Source organism: Uloborus diversus, chromosome 2, assembly GCF_026930045.1.
Source record: "Uloborus diversus isolate 005 chromosome 2, Udiv.v.3.1, whole genome shotgun sequence".
Taxonomy (NCBI): domain Eukaryota; kingdom Metazoa; phylum Arthropoda; class Arachnida; order Araneae; family Uloboridae; genus Uloborus; species Uloborus diversus.
This window is the reverse complement of record NC_072732.1, coordinates 113,298,300-113,319,713: the sequence shown is the minus strand read 5'-3', so window position 1 is coordinate 113,319,713 and position 21,414 is coordinate 113,298,300. Positions and strand designations below refer to the sequence as shown.

The following is a 21,414-nucleotide window of genomic DNA, read 5'->3' as shown; positions in this document are numbered from 1 at the left end:
GGACCTAAAAAAAATATTTTCGATAAACAACTCTTAGTACCAAATAAAAGGTAGTGAAATGGCATAATTAAATGGGAAAAACTTACATACATATATTTATCAAAGCCACATTCGTACATACACACGTACGTACGCACATACCGCTGACAAACGGGGAAATCATGTAATTAAGACAAAACTCAGTAAAATGGTCTCTGTAATGGTCAATGAGATATTTTCAGCCCCCATACTTTCAGCCGCCATAAAAAAAAATTGTTCAACATTGATTCAGGGATGATAAAATTAAATTTATGTTGAATTTTGAAAGCATTTTTTCGCGAATGCAAACATCTAAGGGATAAGAAATGCATCTTCCTGTACGATCATCTGTAGTTCGCACGTTCGAAAAAAAGCAGAATGATTTCTGTACAAATACTTCCAAATGTGAAAAAGTGCTCGTTAAATTTATTTTATATATAAAAATTAAATTAGTTTGAAGTATGATGATTTACGGTGAAATATGTAATGTGCTATTGAATTGAGCTGAAAAGATTTATATACGTAATAGATTCACTTTTAATATTTATGTAAAAATAAGAACAATTTTTTAACGCATTTTTTGTATGCATTTTTATTGTCAATAAAAATATTTAGGGGAATTGTAGTGTGAGTCACATATAAAATGTGATGTTATAAAGTAAATATATATTTCATTGATCTAGTAGCAATATAAAATTAAAGAACTATCATTACAAGTTACAAACACCCAAAAAAAAAAAAAAAAAAAAAAAAAAACCATAAATAAATAAATAAATATACACTAGCTGTACCCGACGCGCGTTGCTACGCCAACAAAAAAATACAACATTATACTGATTTTCATGACAATCGGTTGAACAGGGCAGAAGTTGCTACTCTACAGTGCCACCTGGTGGCGAGTGGCTTCAATGATCATATTATGCACCTTCTCCGTGGAAAAATACATATATATATAGCAATTTTCATAATAATCGGTCCAGGTATCAAGTGAAGCCGTGACTATACTCAAATTTTGTACTCACGCAGTTTGCAAGATCAGTCAATCGCTAAAAATATCAAATAGAAAAAGTTTTAAATCCCCCCGTTGCATGAAAAGCCATAAAACAATAAAGAAAGAATTTATTTGTTCAAACTCAAGAAAAATGGCAACAGCTAACTTCTTATCAATGAGATCTTTCACGCGAATTAATTTCTGCAGCCGATAATTTTATTCGTATTTATCCAATGGATTGTGACTTAAATTGGAATAAAAAAGGAACTATTGATCGGAATTTTTTCGAACTGGTCTATAAACATTCCCAGTATCAAAAATAACAAACGGTGAAAGTTTCAGCCAAATCTGCCGGGTAGTTTTTGAGTTCATGGATGACATACAGACAAACATTCATTTATATATATATATAGATTTTAAACTCAACAGAGGAAAAAACAGGAGTTTTTGTACCCAATGCAATGTATCACTATCTTTTCGTGTAGTGGCAGTTACAACTGAGCTTTACACATGCACACAGAATATGCAATGAAATAGTGGATGAAATTTAATTGCAAATTTATATATAAATCAAAAATCAATCAAGGTAAAAAAAAAAAAAACTGGTAAATCTGCATTTTTTGTCGTAATATTATTTTTATGGTCATTTTAAGATTCAGGTTTAGCTCACTAGTAGAGTAAGTCACACGTGGAACTAGCCATTGATAAAATTTCTTAATTTATTTACTTTTAGCTCTTAAAACCTTAAAATACGCATGTAAAGGTTTTTTACGAATATTTTATTACTACTATTAGCATTAAGAAACTTCCAAAAATGCGTTTCAGCAAATAAAAATATAACGTCCTCTTCATATCGGCAAACATATCATTAAAATCTCTAGCAATTTTAATAGCTTAAAATTAGTTTTAGAAAACCCTTTAAATTGTTTTTGTCATATATTTTAAACTTCGCTAGTTTCGCTGTCATAGTTACGAATCGAAAAACTAATTGGATGCTTCTTTCTAGGATAAAAGACTCTTCCAAATATGCTCCACAAATTAGAGTGCAATTAAATTTTTTTGGAAAATAAATAATATATTTTCCAGTCAAAAAATCAGTTGCTGCTAATGTTCCTATCGAACACGCTAGCTGGAAAACATTCCAGCGAAATTTATTTCTTTTCTTCGTTGATTTTATTTTTAACCGACTTCTAAAAGGAGGCGGTTATCCGTTCATACCGTATGTATTTTTTTTTTTGTTTGTCCACTCACAGCGTCTCACCTAGTGAACCGATTTTGATAATTCTTTTTTTTAATGGATAGGGGATGGCTCAACTTAGGTCCCATTACTTTGTTTGACCATATTTGTTCTTTAGAAAAAAGTTATGGGCAAAAAACAGTAAATTTTGTGTAATTTCCCTATTAAATGATTAAAATATGAAACCCATTGTTATAAAAGTTTGGTGCCATATAACAATAACATTAATAAATAGTAACGATAATTTTGAATAAAGGCTTCTCTGAAGCAAGCATCAAGTTTCTTCAGTGTCATTGCTCCATAGTGGTGGTAAAGCTACTCTGGAAGCGAAGTGATGCAGTGATCAGGATCTGCTTAGTCTTCACAATACTACCAGGTTGTGTTTGCCTCAACTGTACAGGATTGCATCACAAGAAAGCTGTGAAATGCAAATTAGTTAGGGATATTTAAATGGTTACAATTAAATTAATGCAAATGAATTCCAGAGAGGAGCAAATATAAATTTTTAGTGCCAATCGCTTAAAGTTTAACGCGTGCTTATAGTTTTTTTTTTTTTTTTAAGTATGGAGCATTTTTATGAAAAAAATAAGGTAAAGTTTCGTGATGGCAACTTATTACTTTTACTGAAATATCTACATTTTCATTAAAAAGAATGAAATAAAAAATTTTGTAAAAAAAAAAAATAGAACCAACTTCAAAACTGCTCTAAAAAGTGAAAAATAATTTTATTCCTTAAACACTTTCGATAATACTTTCAAACACAATTTTTGAAGTTGGCGCAAAAGCGATAAATAAGATCATTTACAGCCATAACTCAACTACAACTATAAATTTAACCAGGCCTAGTTTCTTCACTACCACCGACATTATGCACTGATAACAGCATATTTGAGTAACGATATAAATGTTTCGTTCTTAACTTCGGAAGATTTTCTGAAGAAAAATATAAACGAAGCATGGTTACACAAGATTTTACTTTTTGTTTTTGCGGCAACTTCAAAAATTGTGTTTAAAAGTATTATCGAAAGTGTTTAAAGTAAAATTATTTTTCACTTTTTAGAGCAATTTTGAAGTTGATTCTATTTTTTTTTTTCAAACTTTTTTTATCGTAAATTAGTTCCAACCGGAACAATTATTTTCGCTGGAGCGCTTGGAAAAAAAAGCAAAGAAAATTTGTTGAAAACAACAGCATAAAGCTGTGTTCATCAGTAAAGTTTCCAACTATAGAGAATTCAATTTGCGAAAAATTTCAATTGACCTGGATTTTTTTAACTTGATAATTTAAAGAAAACAATTGTGGCTCTTTTTATCTCTTCATATTCAATTTTTTTTCTTCAAAACAGGAATTCTTTTTAGAGACATAAATAGTGGCGTTTAGTATCAAAAACAACTCACTCCATAACTTTTTCGTTTATATATATATATATATATATATATATATATATATATATATATATATATATATATACAGGATGGTTTACTGCAATTTACAGTACCGGTTTAACCTGCAAAACATTTATTTTCCCAACCGTTAATCCTAGATACTAGGACTAACGGTTGGAAAATAGAGGTATTGTAGGTTAAACCGGAACACCCTGTATTTTTTAGAGTGTCCCGAAAACAATGAAAGTCTCATACTCTCTTCTAGTTTTTCTCTTATATCAAAACAATAGTAAAAGTAGTTTCATATAATTTATAATTTGAACAACGGCAACCCTTGTCGATTTTCTTCTGAAAGTGTGAACCAGCACTGCGTATTAGGCCGAATCGAAAAAAACAAAAAATCTTTGTTTGGAAGTGGTTGTTTGGATTTGTTGTTATACATAATTGATTTTGTTAATATATATTATACTACAGGAGAGCATTTCAAAGACAGAACAAAAGAAAAAAAAAAAAAAAAAAACAATTTATATCTGTTTTATTTCACTTCACATTCGAATCAATTGTAAAATATTCCTTTTTTCATGCTATATTCTTCATAATTTTTAAAATACATTTCTAAGAATATTTAAAAATTCTAACAATAAAATTAATCCAGATATTTTATTTTTTCAGAGCATTCGAGGGAACATTTAAAAATGACTCAACATGACATTCGGAAGTGGAACTTTGTGACGAACTATTTCCTGCGGACTTAGCCTGTGTAAGTAAACTATGGAATGTCGTTAAATAAGAAAGATCTAAACACTGGATTAAACATTCACATACATACGATAAATTATGTACCCGGATGCTCAACAACTTGTGCTACTAGTTATGAGCTATGAAGTGATTGACAAATCAAGAAATCAGTGCCGATTCCATGTAATCATAATCTCATGTAATGCGCCAAATGACTGCTGAATCAGAAAACGAAGCTGTTATCATTTCATCAATGGCCGAAGGTTAGGCTTAATTTTTTTTTTTGGTCTCCAGACATATTGCAGGAAATAGTTGGGTCTCCGGACATATATCTCCGGACATATTGTTTAAGATGTTCTTTCTATTGAAGCCCTTTTTTTGAAAGGCTACCGCTGATTTTAATAGTATTGAAAAAAAAAAAAGCTACTAAGAAATCTTAACATTTTATTAAAACATTATACTTTAAAAGATATGTCGACTAATCAGGTGTGCTTTTAAGTACTTTAATAAAAAGAATAAATGTCACAAAATCTCTGAATTAAATTAGATATTTAGAAAATTTTAAATAGTAGATAGTCTTTCCAAGTTGAAATAATCTTCATAACTGAAAAAAAAAACTGTATCATATTTAGCGAATAGTATTACCGAAACAAATTGGAGCTGAACTATTTTAGAAATATTAATGCACAAAGTGGGAGAATGTGAGGTAAAGTGAAATAGCGGGGCAAAGTGAACAGGTAAAATGATTTCAGTTTGCAGCGCCACCTATGTAGCAATATTGTACGTAGCAACTTTGTTCTTAAACATACAGTTAATTAGTCGAAAAAAAAAAACTCTACAGATCAAAATCAACTTTATAGTAATACAAGCCATTTTTAAAATTAAATGCATATTTTGTAATAGTTTGTGGTTCATGAAAAAAAAGTTTTGTTATTATAAAATGATATACTATTTGTAATACACATTTAAAATCTTTATTGAAATTCACTATTATCTGGAGTATTGATTATTGAAATAATTTTAGGCATCTTTTGATGATAAATGTTTAATACAATTTGTGAAGCGCGCACGTAGCAAAGTGAAATAATTAATTTCATTTACTTATTCATTAATTTGTTACATTGCACACCTATTACTTCATTAACTAACTCATTTACATTCCATTATTTATTCTCATATTTTCTTATAATTTCACAATTTTTTTTTCACTCATTTTTTCATATATTAATTTAATAATTCGGTTAATTATTTACTGACTTATTTATTTATCTTCCATAATGTATTAATTAATTAATTTATTTATTCATTCATTATTTTAATCTATCATTTTTCATTTTAATTAATTATTTCGTTCATTAATTCATTTGTTTATTCATTTGCTATTTTTCACCCATTTTTTAAAATTAATTAAATTAATTATTCGTTTATTAGTTAATTAATTGTTAATTTTTCAGTCATATGATCAAAAAAAATTCAGTTACCAAACAGAAAATAGCCCACTTAGAAAATGTTTTATTTTTCACTCTGCCGCATCCATGGAGCAAAGTGGAAAGTTTTCGTTTTTTTTTTTTATGATGCAAAAAATTGAAAGTTTTATCCTGAAATAAATTTCTACTTTTTATGCTCCGTGCTTTTCGAAGCTAAGTTCTAATTTATCCACTTTGTAAATTATCTCAACTCGATCACTTAGCACCATATTTCTTATCAGTATTTTGGAACACTTTAAAAAGTGCTTGCTACTTCTTTTCAATCGTATGTGATATTGCGGTGCTTTTTCAGAACTTGAAAAATAACCAAGTTTTTGTTTCATCTAGTTGACTGGACAATCTATATTGATAACACAACTCATCAACATTTTGGGAATATTTTTTACCTTCATCAATAACTTGCACATCCTCTTTCGAATTATCTCAGGAAATTTCAATTCAGCAAATATTTTTAAACTTTTAGATCAAAATTCTTGATTGTCACAAAATCTTCAAAACTTTGCACATTACCGAGTCCACGCGTATAGTAATCCTATATAATGTTTTCGAATACTACATATCTAATATGATTCCAATTGAACCTGAAAGGTTTTCTGCTTTCTTAAACCAATGCCCTATATTGCCTTTCATTGCCGAGTAATTTTTTTTCTTTTTCGTGACAACAAGTTATTAAGTTATTCACTTTTACGCGTAGTTCTTTTCATATATTTCAAGGTTATTAAAAAAGGTTTATTGGATTTCAATTTCAGCTGTCCAATTTTTGCTTTGATATATAAACATATGTTACGGCCAAAGCCCGAAATCGGCCAGTTCGCGAACTGGTCCACATTGCTGAAAACTTACCGGCCAAAGCCCGAAATTTTCTTCATTTCGGGCTTTGGCCGGCCAAGTGGCTATGGACGATCGGCCAAAGTACGAAAAAAGAAATGAGGAGCAGACTGTTTTACACAATTTAAAAAATGAAGTATTTTGAAATGAGTACTTCGATGTACTATTTTTTTCTAAAGTAACACTTGCTTCAAAAACGAGTTCAAATATATGTGATACCTCTTTGTTGAAAAGCTTGAAAGGCATAAAAATATCTCGTGTTATTATTTTCGTATTTAAGCCATAATAGATATTATTCAGTGAAAGTACATGATGTAACAACGTGATAGCGTAAAGAAGTACATTTGCGCCCTTCAAGTGAGCGAATTATATCTTAAATAAATGCGTTGTGTAAAGTGTGCGAATGCAAAGGTAAATGAAATTAAGGACGATCGACAGTCTTTTTCTGCTCCGTAGACTTAATTTTAAAGATCCTGGATCACATTGTACCAAAAAATTTTGCTTCAAAAAATTTTAAATTATTTTGGAAAGCCTCCATAATAAGGGCTCATTAAAACAAATAAAAAGCAAAAACAGTTGTGTTGTTAATATTATTTAAAGACATTTCTTTAATGCCGCTTTTTGTCAAACTTCCCCTACAACATGTCCTTATTAATACTTTATACATACATGTCATTATATATCTTTTAATTTTCTCTTAGCATTGTTTTTTCCTCTGTAAAACAGTCCAAATTTTGTTGAATCAATATTTCGGAAGAGAAAGCAATCTAGAAAATTAAGCATATTTTCCTAACATTTAGGAAAGGTTGTTCTTACTGTCATAGTATTTATTTTAATTCTTTTTTTTTTCGCACATTTTCACCCATGTTTTACTGCATTTATTTTAAGGCTGAATTGATTGCGTGTATTTTAGTTGGTTTTCTCTTCGTCTTGCTGTATTTGCAATGCGAAGTTTTAATTCAAAACTTTTTCTTCTTGAGGATGCGGAATTCATTTATATAATTTACGTTGCGTATATTTGAGCTAAATTCTTTTTTCTTCTACGGGGGATGGATAAGCGAGATTTTCCTTTGGTTCTAGATACAATGTGTTTTTATTTACCTTCTCTGCGAGGAAGGCGAGAGAGCTGGATTATCCTTTAAGCGCTTTCGTAAGAAAGGTTATATCGCTAATCGACCGGAGTTCGCTTCGCTCGCAAATCGATTGGATAACGAAGCGTGGTAACTTGGCGAGTTTGGAGAAAAAAACTACAGAGTTCTATTAATTATTTTACATTTTAAAGCAACTTTTTATGTACTTTAATGTCTTTTTCATGTAGCAAAATATTTTACAATTGCTGATTTTTTTTTTAAATAGATTTTCTTAAAGAGTATACGCATTTCAGTATAAGAAAATGATTATTTTGCATCAGAGATGGGAGGGTGGGGGGATTTTGATTTATTCAAGAACCTTCCTTTAAATTCTTAGCACGGGAATCGTCATGCGGGTATAGCTTGTAATTAATAAAAGTACTCTCATACTTTTCGAAATGGCTTGTCGCACCAACGCAACGGTGTAAATAGACTGTGAGTACAGACTAATCGCATGGACTCAGCGCAAAACATGCTAAATTTCCAATCTTTGCTATCTCGTTTTTTAATTGTCAATTCTACAGAAATGAAAGCAGAAAGAAAAAAAAACATTTGCAGCTTCTCAAATTTTAAACTTTCTGCTTCCAATAAAGCATATTTCAAAAAAAAAAAAAAAAAAAAAAAATCAGACATGATTATTTAATTAATTTCTAAATGGAAACAAGTTCATATTATTCGTGCAATAAGTCCTTTCCAAAACGTGTGTTGCCGAAGATTAAGTTGCTATATTTGGATTTTCATCACTACTTTATAGCTAATTTTTTAGTCATGACTGATTTTGGCTTGGAGATTTTCCCTGAGATGTGGTTTTGTAGAAATTCGGGATTCAGAGGGATTTTAAATGGAACCGATTTTAAATGGAATTTTGGGGAGGGGAGCACACGCTAAATTCCTTACTTGTGATTAGGTTTGGTTTCAAAATGAAAATTATATTTAAAATTTGTGTCACACACACTGAAAGGTTGAGAAACACAGCCTTAGGCTTAACCTTAGCTGGGACTGGTCAAGTATTATGTAAGCAGAAAGGGGAGACTAAGGGCTGCTTATTTTCTCTGACAAGGGAAGTGGGGTCACAAAAATTCTTGGGTAAGCATTAAATAATGAACAACAAAAAACGTGGGAAAAGAGCATCCTGTGACGCACAATATGGCATAAAATCTTATATGAGCAAAAAGGGAAGGGGTATAGCGCATGCTTACTTTTTCTCACAAGGTGGGGGGGGGGGGGGGGAGGTACAAAATGAATAAAAAAATGCCTACACAATACTTGAATGACACTTTATTAGCGATCGCATGTAATTTCAACTGAAAGTATTCACATATAGAAGTGAAAATATCAGAAATACATACTCATAGCTCAGTCGAAGAACTAACGTCAAGAAAAACGAGGTCGAAGTTTAGAATATCTATTGTCACGACCTTTACAGGGACATGGTTGCACCCTCCAAGCCCAACGAGATGACATCATATCAGCCTAGTGGGAAACTAGGGATCCGACTCTGTGTTAAAGTACTATAAATTTGACTGGTTTTATAGAGGGAGGCGGGCCTGGTGGCGAAACTGACAAGGGACTCGATTTGGCTCTCGACGGCCCTGAACCAACCCTTATTTTCTAGTTTCTACCACTTGCACGCCGTGCCGTCACACTGGAAACGACACATGCGTCGTTTACCTGTTAATCTAAAATATTTCGTAATCATTTCGGACTTTGGCCAAGAATTTCTGGCCACTTCGCGAAATGGCTAGCCAAAGTAGAAAATGCAATATTAATTGCAAGTATTTCGGGCTTTGGCCAAACCTCTTGGCCAATTCGCGAATTGGCCGGACTTCGGGCTTTGGCCGTAACATATATATATATATATATATATATATATATATATATATATATATATATATATATATATATGTGTGTGTGTGTGTCATTTTTATTTTGGATTAATGGATATTTATCTTATTAAAAAGGGAATTACGGAAAAAGTATACTATGTAGTTATTATGTAACTTTTTGATTAATGTAGTTCAAAATTAATGTTTAAAAAATACTTTTTTTTCTTTCTGGAATTCATTTGCTTGCCTTTTGTATTATTCATACAAAAATGAACATTACAATATACGACAGAAATTTTCATATTGGTAATACGTTTAATAACAGAAAGTTCACTTACAGTTTAGACTGTTGACAAAATTAATATAAAAACATTTATTTTTAGAAAAATTGTACCTTAGTATTAACAAAGAAAAGTAGTCCTTATTAACTTTAGAAATCCTTCTGTTTGACATCTAGCAAACCAAGGGTTAAGGTTTGGATTTTTTTTTACTAAAGAGATGCTCTTAACCTACGTCAAAAAGGTTAACCTGACTGTAAAAAATTCAATATTCAGAATAAATAATTTTTTTTCTTAAAGCTTTTTCTAGAATTATACTATTATTTATTTATTTATTTGTTTAATTCTTATAGTTTTTTACAAGACATTCATTATGAAAAAAACTAACTTTCTCTTCTCTATACGCTTACATCGTTCTTATAATAATAGTTATAGTTTTAGAGTAATGTATTCTCTGTTAGTCATTCCGTCATTGCTTTAATCAAATCAAACACTTTTGCCAAAAATAAAAACATATCTTGTGTGGGGAAAAAATATTTTAAGCTATATTACTATATCTTTTTCAATGCCTTGGACGCTTTGTGTTTGTAAATTTTATTTACCTGGTTTTCTTAAGTAGGGAAGTTTCTGTCACTTAAAATATGTATCTGCATTTGTCGAAGACAAATGATCAAAATCACTATAAAAATGTCTCAAATTTCGCACTTTAAATTATATAATGGAAGAGTAACGAAAAAGTAAGAAAAAATAGTTGAAACATAATACTTTTTACAGGTTACACATTACAAATTATAAAGAACCAGTATCATCTTTAACCAGAACCATAATCAAAAAGACATTTTTTATTTTATAACAAAAATTCCTTTTACGTTTTAATTGCAGCAAACGCTACAGTAAAAGGTTTGCTGCTCAATAGCTATTTGAAAAATGAATTTGTGCGCACGTAGTCTGATTTTTTTTCTTAAAACGAGAATACTTTAACAACTAAGAATTAGTTCAATAAGAGTATTCAATTCATATCAGTTTAATATAATGATTTTTTTTGGTGCCATTTTATTTTTCTTTTTTGTTCATTACACCATTTCATTGCAAGAAAAAAAAATCATCACGATATAGTTAGATTTGTTCTAACTATATCTATGTCACATAGACATAGATTTTAAAACAAAAATAAATTTATAATTTATAAAATTCGAGCATTTCATTCGCTTAGTTGGTAATAGATGATTTATTTTAATTTAAGACTCAAATACAGCACTATGTACCAAAGAAACAAATTCATGAAATGTGTTCCTCATTCGTAGTTTGAAATATTAGCTCTGTTAAAAACACAGTTTAGATATTTTCTTCAATACATATTTTATTATTTCTTTTTTTTTTCTTTTATAGGAGTAAAGACATGAGATATGAAATGCTTAGTCAATTTGCTCATTGGCCAGTCTTGGACGTCTCTTCTGGTGATTTTGCTGACAGTTCAGACTATCAAAATTTGTACAGCTCATCCGAATTACTCAATCAGTTTGAAACCAATGGCACAGCTGTCTCCAGAATCAGAAGATTGTCCAAAATTCAAAGAAAATCCATGGTGTCCCTGCTACCAGTTCGAAGATGGGCTGTTTCTAGAATGTCCTACTACCGGAATAAATGAAATAAAAACTACACTTTCACTCATCGACGTTCCCATTAAGTCTCTAGGCATATATCATCTAGACAAAAACATATCTGCATTGCCCGCAAAAATGTTTTATAATGCTTCAATATCACATCTTTTGTTATCTTACAGTAATATAGATGCTCTTGATGAGCTGACTTTTTTCGGTCTTGAAGACTCCTTACAGAGCTTATCATTAGTTAACAGTAAACTTAGAGAAGTTCCAAAACAGGCGTTAAGTACTTTAAAATTCCTGACATCTATTGATTTTGATTCTAACGATATTCAAAAAGTTGATAGTTATGCTTTTTACGGAATGCCGCTAACAACACTGAATTTACAAGGGAACCAAATGGAATCTTTATCCGAGTATGCGTTCGGAGGTTTGGAAAACACTTTGGAGGAACTAATACTCATCAACAATAAATTGCAAAATTTCCCCCTCAGTGCTTTAAGACGTCTTAGGAAATTGAGATCGTTAAGGCTTGTGAAAAATTTTATTGACGATATTCCAGACGATGGGTTTACAAGGTTCACCGAACTTCAGACGTTAGACCTCAATTCAAACAAAATCAAGGAACTGCATGATCGGAGCTTTGTAACAATGCCAAGATTAACTGTTTTATCCTTGCAATTGAATGTACTGAGAAAATTGGACGAAAGAGTGTTTATTCACCTTAGGGAGTTAGAAAATTTAGATTTAAGTTACAACAGACTAATGAATCTCAGTCCCCGTGTATTAAGTCCTCTTCACAAATTGCGGACAATCGACATGAGCTTTAATCATCTACATTCAATTGAAGGGGGATTGTTCCACAATTTAACAATGCTAAGAGAGATATTTCTTTCAAATAACAATATCCTGAAAATAACAAATGAAACGTTACATAACAGTTCAGAAATAGCAGTTTTATTCTTACCGAATAATGCCATCATATCGATAGAAATGGGAGCATTCCATTCCTTGCAGAATCTCTACCAATTGCAGCTTTCGTTTAATCAGTTGAGAGAAATACATCCCCTTTTGTTCAAAAGCAATCGAGAGCTACGTTCCCTTTCTATGGATAATAATTTCATAATGGACATTCATCCGGGAACTTTTCAGGAACTGATTGAACTTAGAGATTTGCGCTTGCAAAACAATTTGCTGAAACGGATAAAGAAGGGAAGTTTCTATTCTTTACCGAACCTCCAGGAATTACATTTGCAATTCAATCGCATTGAATTAATTGAAAAAGATGCTCTGAAAAGTCTGGCAAATTTGCAGCACTTAAATATTCAAGGAAACAGATTAATTGAAATGGGCAACATTCTTAGCAAATATCCATCAAGTTTAAGATCTCTACAAATTAATCTAAATGACATTACAGTTTTGCAGGATCAAAGCCTACAAGGCTTAAATAAAATGGAAATTCTCTGGCTGGACTACAATAAAATTAAAAAGCTAAAAAAGGACATATTTCAAGATCTGATAGAAGTTCAAAAACTCTACCTAGACCACAATTCCATATCATCAATTGAAGATAGAACGTTTGCCACTATGAAACGGCTAACCTATTTAAATCTTGAGTACAATAACTTGAATCATCTCAGTGCAAACATATTCCAAGGTGCTGAAAATTTGGAAGAAATTTACTTAACAAATAATAAAATTATGGATATTGAGCCGTTAACATTTCAGCACTTGAAACACCTTCAAGTTTTACATCTTTCACAAAATCAAATATATATAGTTCGAAAATATATGTTTGAAGGTGGATATATGCTGGAAGAATTAAAACTGTCAAACGCGATGATTGAAAGCATTGAAGAAAATACATTTACACACTTATCCAGTCTGATTAAACTTGATCTCAGCAATAATCAACTTTTGACAATTAAAATTGCCTTTTTGAACAGCTTAAGTGAACTTAATTTAAGTTTTAATAACTTCACGACAAGAACTAGTGTAGAACTACATTCCCTAAATAGTTTAACTACTTTGAATTTGAACAGCATCTGCACTGACAGTATTCCTAGTTATTTGTTCGAATCCTTAATCAACTTACGAGTTTTGCATATCGGTGGGAATAATATCTCACTATTGGATTCTGAAGGACTGTCGTTGCTAACTTCTTTGAGGGAATTATATTTAGATAATAATGTACTTGAACTATTCCCATTGGTATCTATCAAGAAACTTCCCAAGTTGGAAGTACTGTCTGTGTACAGAAACAAACTAAAGATAATTCCAAGCCTGGCTGCCAGCGATAACATTTTCCTGCAAAAACTAAATTTGTCAAAGAACAGTATAACCATTTTGGAAAAAAATGCGTTTTTTTAATCTCTCAAAATTAAAAGAGTTAGATTTGTCTCATAATTTTTTATCTTTTCTTCCAGGAGATGTTTTTGAGTCCTTAACTTCTTTAGAATTATTAAAATTGAATAGAAATCATTTCAGTTTCCTTCCAAATGCAGTGTTATTTGCCTCCCTTCCAAATTTAAGAGATTTTAGTTTTGAAGAAAATGCTTGTCTCAGACTGCGTGAAGATATGAAATCGTCTGCAGTTTCCCACAAAATACAAAGTTTAGACATTAACGGAGGGAATTTAACTGTGATAGCCTCTCATGATTTCTTGGCTTTTCAAGAACTGCTCAAATTATCTCTTCGTTTCAATCGAATAGCCAAAGTGTCGCCTGGTGCCTTCAAACCATTAACTCAACTCATAGAACTTGATTTAGGGTTTAATGAGTTAGATATTTTGCCCGAAGAACGTTTCTCTGGTTTAATCAAACTACAAAATTTTAACGTTACCCAGAACCGTTTGCTTGAGTTTCCTTCCATAAAAGAAAATCTGCAAGACTTAATCAAGTTAGATCTGTCTTACAATAAATTAGTGAAGATAGACGGAGATGCTTTCGACAACATTCCAAACGTAAAATATCTGAGTGTAAGAGCTAACAAGTTGGCTTATATCTCCCCAAAAGCATTTTTCAAGTTGTTTAGCCTTCAAGAACTAGACATTAGTGATAATCAATTATTGCATTTGACAAGCAGCGTCTTGGTTTCTGCAGAAATCAGGACTGACAACTGTAAAACTATCAGGTAATAGTGATATTCTAAAAGAAAAATTATGTTGTTTATTTAATTTACATATTGATTTATTTAGAATATACAGTTTTGAAATCAGTTGCATTAAATTAATCATTTCTACCAAGGATTTCTTCATATTTGAGTTGACTTTAAATATTGTAAACTTTTCATTTGTAAAGCAGTAATGACTGAAAGTAAGCGACATTTCAATGTATGTGCTTAAATAATCTTAACATTTTAATTGCAACCTGTTTCTGTCTACACAATTTAAAACTCTAAGTATTCTAGTTTAATACTGGAAGTTACATTCAAATTTCTAAAAATAAAAAAATGTGGGTGCGCTGGGTCCTCTTGTACGTTTGTTTCTTTTCTAAAGGCAAATTGAATCAGAAAACATTTTAAATTTAATTCATTTAGCTACATAGTTGATACTGTGCTTTGAAATCTAAAAACTCCACCCCCCCCCCCCATGAGAAAGTTTTCAGGTTTTTCAGCAAAAAAAAAAAAAAAAACCATCAATCAAAACCTTTGCTGAAAGACTCCAATTAAAGTTTATTTCTAGCAAGATAGTTTCGTAATGAGATCAAAATAGATGGCACAAACGTTTTGTGATTATGTAAGACAGAGGTAAAAATCTCCTAGATCGATTTCGAACATTTCTTGTTAGGTTATCAAAAACACATGTTCCAATCATTGTCCTAAATAAACATAGCTTTTCTGATTCACTAGTTCTAAACATTATTGTTCAACTGCTATATTTAGTTACTCTAATAGGGAACAAAACTTCTGTCAGTTTATCTTGCTATTGTTTGGTAACGGCTCATAATAGAGTTACCGCTCTTTAAAGAAATGGTCCCTACTGAAGACAAAACCACCAAAATTTTCCTCATGCTTAACTTATTGATACAATTTCGGTTTCACTGTCCGTGTACCTTCTTTTCCTTTTGAACCAAATTTGTTACTTTAAATATAGGATTTTAGTGCAACGATCTGCCTAGAAAATTGGCAGTTTTTAAAATTTCGTACCTATTAACACATTGTATATAAGTTGTACACACAGAAGGCATAAATCGTTACTTTTACGCACATAACAAGTAGTTTAACTTAAAGTATTAGAAACATTGCCAGTTACTTTAGCACAAGTAAGAGATTCCATAAATTCCATAAGCTTTAGCTTCACTGTTGAAAAACATTTTTGTAATTAAACTTAGCTCTTTCATTATTCTCCAAAGCTATTTATTGCACTACTTTTCGTTATTTTCTAAAGCTATTTATTGCACCATTTTTCATTATTTTTCAAAGCTTTTTACTGCATTATTTGTTTGAAAAATGTGACAAAAATTGAAATAATGCTTCTTAGATATCTAAGTATATTTAAGAGTTACTCCGTAACTTTCGTTTCGATATCAGCCATTTTAGATTACTACAGTCATAATTTCCTATGTTAGGTTTTTTTGAATAAGAATCATCAGATCTTTTCCATAAAATCTCATGTCAATGACTGTAGAATTCTAAACGTGAAAACAAAATTAATTGACTTGTAACCTTGCATTGTTTTACATTTCAGTTTTCACTTAAGAAAAATTTAACTGTTACTTTTACCTAAAAAAACTGAATGTACAGTGCGTTGTAAAGCAAATGAAGATTGCCTATCAGTAGCTTTAACGAAGTTAAACTAATATCCTTTGGTGTAAATTAACATCAAAAATGATAAATGTTTTCATGATAGGAAAGCAAGGTTATGACGTACACTCAAAGCTAAATTGTTAATTTATTCCCAAATACATAGACTAATCCAATAGTTTTGCTGCTGAAACCTAATAGGCCACTTTTCCCTTGTTAATACTCGCTTTTTAACTTCCATTTATATCTCAACAAGTTTTACAAGAAAAAGGAAAGAAAGAAAACGGGAAAGAAAAGAGAAACTACATCGTATGAGGTTTCCCTTTGGTGTAGAGATACTGATGGATAAAATAATAATTATAATTATTAAAATCTCTGCTTCGATATTATATGCACCTAATTTCGATTGCAAATTAACTACACCTCTTTATGATGGCATGATCAAAAGACCCCGTCATCCGCGAGCTGGCACCGTTGATGGCAGATGCACTATTGAAAATGTAGTATTCATGACTCCAATCAAAACAGGTTGACTGACTGACAATAAATGGGAATTGAAATGAAATTATTTGCAATCAATGTTTGAACAACGTCAAATGGAAGCGTTGGATACCTGAAAATGAGCATACCAGATTCAAACACAAAATTGACTGACGTCGCGATAAAAACTGGGTTGCAAAGTAGTTTGTACTGCTTTACAAAAAAGATGACCATGGTAGCAAAGTTGAATTTTATATCTCATGGATGAGCAGTTTTGAAAGATAAAGAGCTATTTCATTTGGTGGAACGGGATATTTTCAGTACGTTTTGTTTCATAAATACAAATAAAACAAGCTAGAAGTTTTGTTTTTGATAGCAACAGTAAGGATTTATCATAAGAATTCCGTAGAACATTAAACTTATCATTTTTAAATAAAATAATTGATGAATACGCAATAAAATGCCCGTGATGGAACCGGACTCGTATGAGTCCAGTTCCGCCACGGGCATTTTGTTGCATGTCGTTCAATTATTTTTTTTCAAATTGACTAACTTTTGATTTTCTACATAGTTCTTATGATGAATCTTTGCTGTTGCTATCAAAAGTTAAACTTCTAGTTTGTATTATTAGTATTTATGAAGCAAACTCTTGTGACAAAACTACTCAAAATGTCCTGTTCCCTCACATGAAATAGCCCTAAACTGAAATATTTGCTAAAATGTCATGGGCAAACACAAATCACAATTACAATTCAAGATTCATGGCTTCGAAATTCAGTAATTTAATTTTGAGATTTTTTTTATATAAGTCTTTTTTGTTCAAAACGTTTAAGTTTTAGTGTTGGGTTTTGTAATAAATTATTTTCGTAAACGTAGATTATTACAGCATTCTATCTATCAATTTAATAAGGTCATAAAGTCTTATGTTGTTACCCTAAGATATTTTCTGTACTTTATTTTCATAGAAAATGTTTCAGAAATAATTAACTGATGGTATATAAATCACTGAACTTTCAAGATTCCACTAAACAGCATGTTGCATAATATTATTGAGTGTTAGTTTTTCTCCTTAAGTTTCCATACATGAACACTGATTTTTTTCTCTAACTTTCTGGCAGCAACCACCATCTTGTTGTACCTTGGCTTGGCCCTCTCTTAAGTGAATCCGGACTACACTCATGCTACTGAGCAAAATTAAATTGAAAAAAAAAATCGTGGTTGGGTGGGGGGGGGGGGGGGACTGAAGTAACTAAACCATCTGAACTTGATGTTGAATTGTTGGCCCGTCTTGCGACCAAAAATTAACAACTTGACCCTTGAGCAAAAAAAGTTGGAGAGGTTGAGCAAAAAAAGGGCAGGGGTCCTAAAAAGAGCATCACAGGTTTCGGAACGTGGGGCGATTCAGCAAGTAAACAAGCTGAAAGCATTTCTTGATATATTATAAATTAATGTTGAAGTAAATACAGAACTAATGTTCTTCAAAGCTATTCAGAATACAATTTGAAAAAAGACAAGATAACTTCAATTTAAATAAAATTAACGTATTACAGCAAATTTACTGTAAACTGGTTTAAATTTTTTTTTTTTGTAAAGTAAACATCCGCTTTTTAAATAAAAACTGGCGTAAGTTGTCAAAACTGACCTTTTTTGACCCCAAAATAAACATCTGTCAACCATGATATCTACCCAAAAGAAAAAAGTGTTTCTTAAAATATTTTTCCAGCTACAGCACAGTATATTATACATATAGCATTACCAAAAGACCATGTATTGCGAAAAAAGTAACAACAAATATATCGGTAGCTCAGACGGAGTACCAAATAACTAAGTGTCAAAAAAAAAAAACCTCACCTAAATATTTGGAAGCTTTAAAATTATTCCACAGTACCGATAAGAACAGAAAAAAAGCAACACTTTTTAAATGCGGGAAACATTAGACAGTAATAATCCCTATTAAAAATAAGGATTGTTAAAAAAGTGCCTTGGAAGTCGCCAACAAAGTTAAAAATAAAGCCAAATCAATATAGATAGTAGTTGATAGGGATGCTATAGAAGAAAAACGGATCGCCAGAAAAGTAATAAAAGGTATATTTAGAAATAATTGTGGCGACAGAAAACGTGAGAAGTATTTTAGAAGGTTGGTGGGGCAGCAAGTGGAAAGTCCAAACATTTTGTTAGTAGCCCAAAAGTTATACAAAACATTATTAATAGATACATTAGAAAATTGCATACGAACTGCAACAGTTAAAGAAACATGATGATTAAAGCAGAACATAAAAATATTCGAAACGAATATATTTTACTGCACTGAAAAAAACTAAATTTGAGATTGATTGAGAGTTCAAAATTTCAAGATGAATGGTTTTCAAAAAAAAAATTTGATTTTATCATAAGTGCATCAACACAAGGTTCGAACCTGCTCACCGTTCAAAACAACGGTCGTTCCTTTTTTACGTGGACAAATGGATCCGTTCATTTTAAGGATTCGTTCTTTTTGACCTGTTCGTTCATGAACGACACATCCCTAGTAGAAAAGCAATCACAGAAAGTTTTTGACTCAAATAACTTCACACATAAAACAAAACTTATTCGTAGCAAGAACCCCCCCCCCCCTAAAAAATACTCTGCGTGGTATTCTGGACAGCAGACATTTTATTATGGTAAACTTTTGGTTCTGCTATTTAATGGGGTCGGAGGGCAAATTTGAATCTCACAAATGTGACCAGTTCAAACTTCGAGCAAATAATCTAAATTATCACTACTTGAATGAACACAAATTTGCCGAGAACTACGGACATATGTTTCGGGATTTAAATTAACAGTTTACTTAAAGCAAATGTGGAGAGTCACTGAATGAAAAGATATTTATCATCTTTTGTCGGATGTCTTTTGTAAACGTTGTAATAGTTTTGTTTATTTTTTTGCCTAAAAGTATTTTTCTATTTCTCATCGAACATATATCTTTCGTTGTTTTAGAATGTTTAAAATTGGATATTAGGTTGCGCAGTTTAAAATGCGTCACACTAAGCGTATTCCACATTTACAACATATATTAATCAACTAAAAGTACCCGCACTGCGATGCCCCTGCTAAGAACTTAAAGGAAGTCCGATGAATAAAAAAGAGTCCACGCCCCCCCCCCCCCCTTCTTCTGTGAAATTATAATTTTTCTTCAACTAAAATGCGTACACACCGTTTCAAAAAATCTATTTAAAGTCTCTTTGGAATTTAAAACTAATCGCCAAAACACGAAAAAAAGATTAACAAAAGCTTTTAAACTTAAAATGATCCTTGAACTGTATAGTTCATCGCTTAACATGCCAAGCAAGCACACTGCCATAACCCTAACCTTTAGCGACTTAAATCATTTTTTTAAATTTAATTTAAAAGGTTTCGCCAAATAAACAAAACTATACAATAAGAAAAATGTTATAAAGAACAGTCACAATTGAATAACACGACAAAATCAAGTTATTTACTTGGATAAGTAACTATCTTCAGCTATAAGCACAAAAACAAACGTTGAAAGAATAAGGAAAACAAAACCCAATAGAAAAATCCTACAAATTCAAATTATGTACTTGAATATTGAAAAAAAAAGCGCATTCAAAAATTATTTCGCTGACCACAACAGCAACGTTCACAACAATTTGCGTCGGAGCAGTACAGCATGGTTGCTCGAGCTATCGACATTGTCGGCCAGCGCCCTTTGGATGAGCGAATTCATAGGACTGAACCTACCCCACCATCTATTAGAACTAAACATTTATTATACGTTTAATTTGCAATTACAAATATTTCAGTCAATCCGATTAAAAAAAATAGCCTACGGTTTTACTTAGTAAATAGGCTATTCAACACAAAAAAAGTTTTTCAATTCGAATCAGTAGTTCCTGAGATTAGCGCGTTCAAACAAACGAACTCTTCAGCTTTATAATATTAGTCTAGATAAAAGACGTAAAGCAAAATTTATTTTCTAAGAGCGCAATAAGAGTAATATTTTCATATCTGTGATACTCTATGATCAATGTCTTCTTTCTATAGTTATAAAACAGAAAATGTTTTTTCTTTCAGGAAATCCATTTTCTTGTGACTGCAAAATGCTGAGTTTATGGGAATGGCTTCAAGAGCATGGACAGTTCCTTTATCACGACTACAAACCTTTAATCTGTTCTAGTCCGGAAAGGCTTCGTGAGCACTCTGTGTTGACCTTGCATCCATCAGACATATGCCCATCCCCATTGCTATCAGATGTCGAAGTTCACAGACTTGACTCGGACCAACTGACCATTAAATGGAAAGTACAAAACGGAACTCTCATTGGTGGATTTACCGTGACGTACCACATTACTAATTCGAGATCTCCAGTAGTTTTAGCCAATCTCCAACCCACTGCCAGAGGACACGATCTGGAGGGCCTCGTTCCAGAGACTTGGTACACTGTTTGCGTTACAGTAACAGGAAAGTACTTAAGGATGATTAGTAACAAACCGATACCTTACGTTACAGAACATGAAAGGACTAATAGCGAACTAACAGCTAACAACAGAAAGTGCCTACAAATAAGAACGCTTGCCAAGACAGACAAGACCAAAGTAACTCTGTCAACACTTGGCATTATTTTAGGCAGCAGTATCAGTGCCGCGTTAGTTCTTACTCTATCAATTCTTC

At 31.5% G+C, this 21,414-nt stretch overlaps 2 protein-coding genes across 2 annotated transcripts; both read left to right on the top strand.

The window, feature by feature from the left end:
* The first annotated feature begins 11,322 nt into the window (after positions 1 to 11,322).
* Positions 11,323 to 13,820, top strand: LOC129216493 (insulin-like growth factor-binding protein complex acid labile subunit). The gene is made up of 2 exons (XM_054850707.1): positions 11,323 to 13,630; positions 13,744 to 13,820. The coding sequence occupies exons 1-2, from the start codon at positions 11,323 to 11,325 to the stop codon at positions 13,818 to 13,820; spliced, it is 2,385 nt and encodes a 794-aa protein (XP_054706682.1).
* Positions 13,769 to 20,934, top strand: LOC129217254 (carboxypeptidase N subunit 2-like). Its single transcript, XM_054851528.1, has 2 exons — positions 13,769 to 14,652; positions 20,818 to 20,934. The coding sequence occupies exons 1-2, from the start codon at positions 13,877 to 13,879 to the stop codon at positions 20,834 to 20,836; spliced, it is 795 nt and encodes a 264-aa protein (XP_054707503.1). The 5' UTR covers positions 13,769 to 13,876; the 3' UTR covers positions 20,837 to 20,934.
* Positions 20,935 to 21,414: the final 480 nt, after the last annotated feature.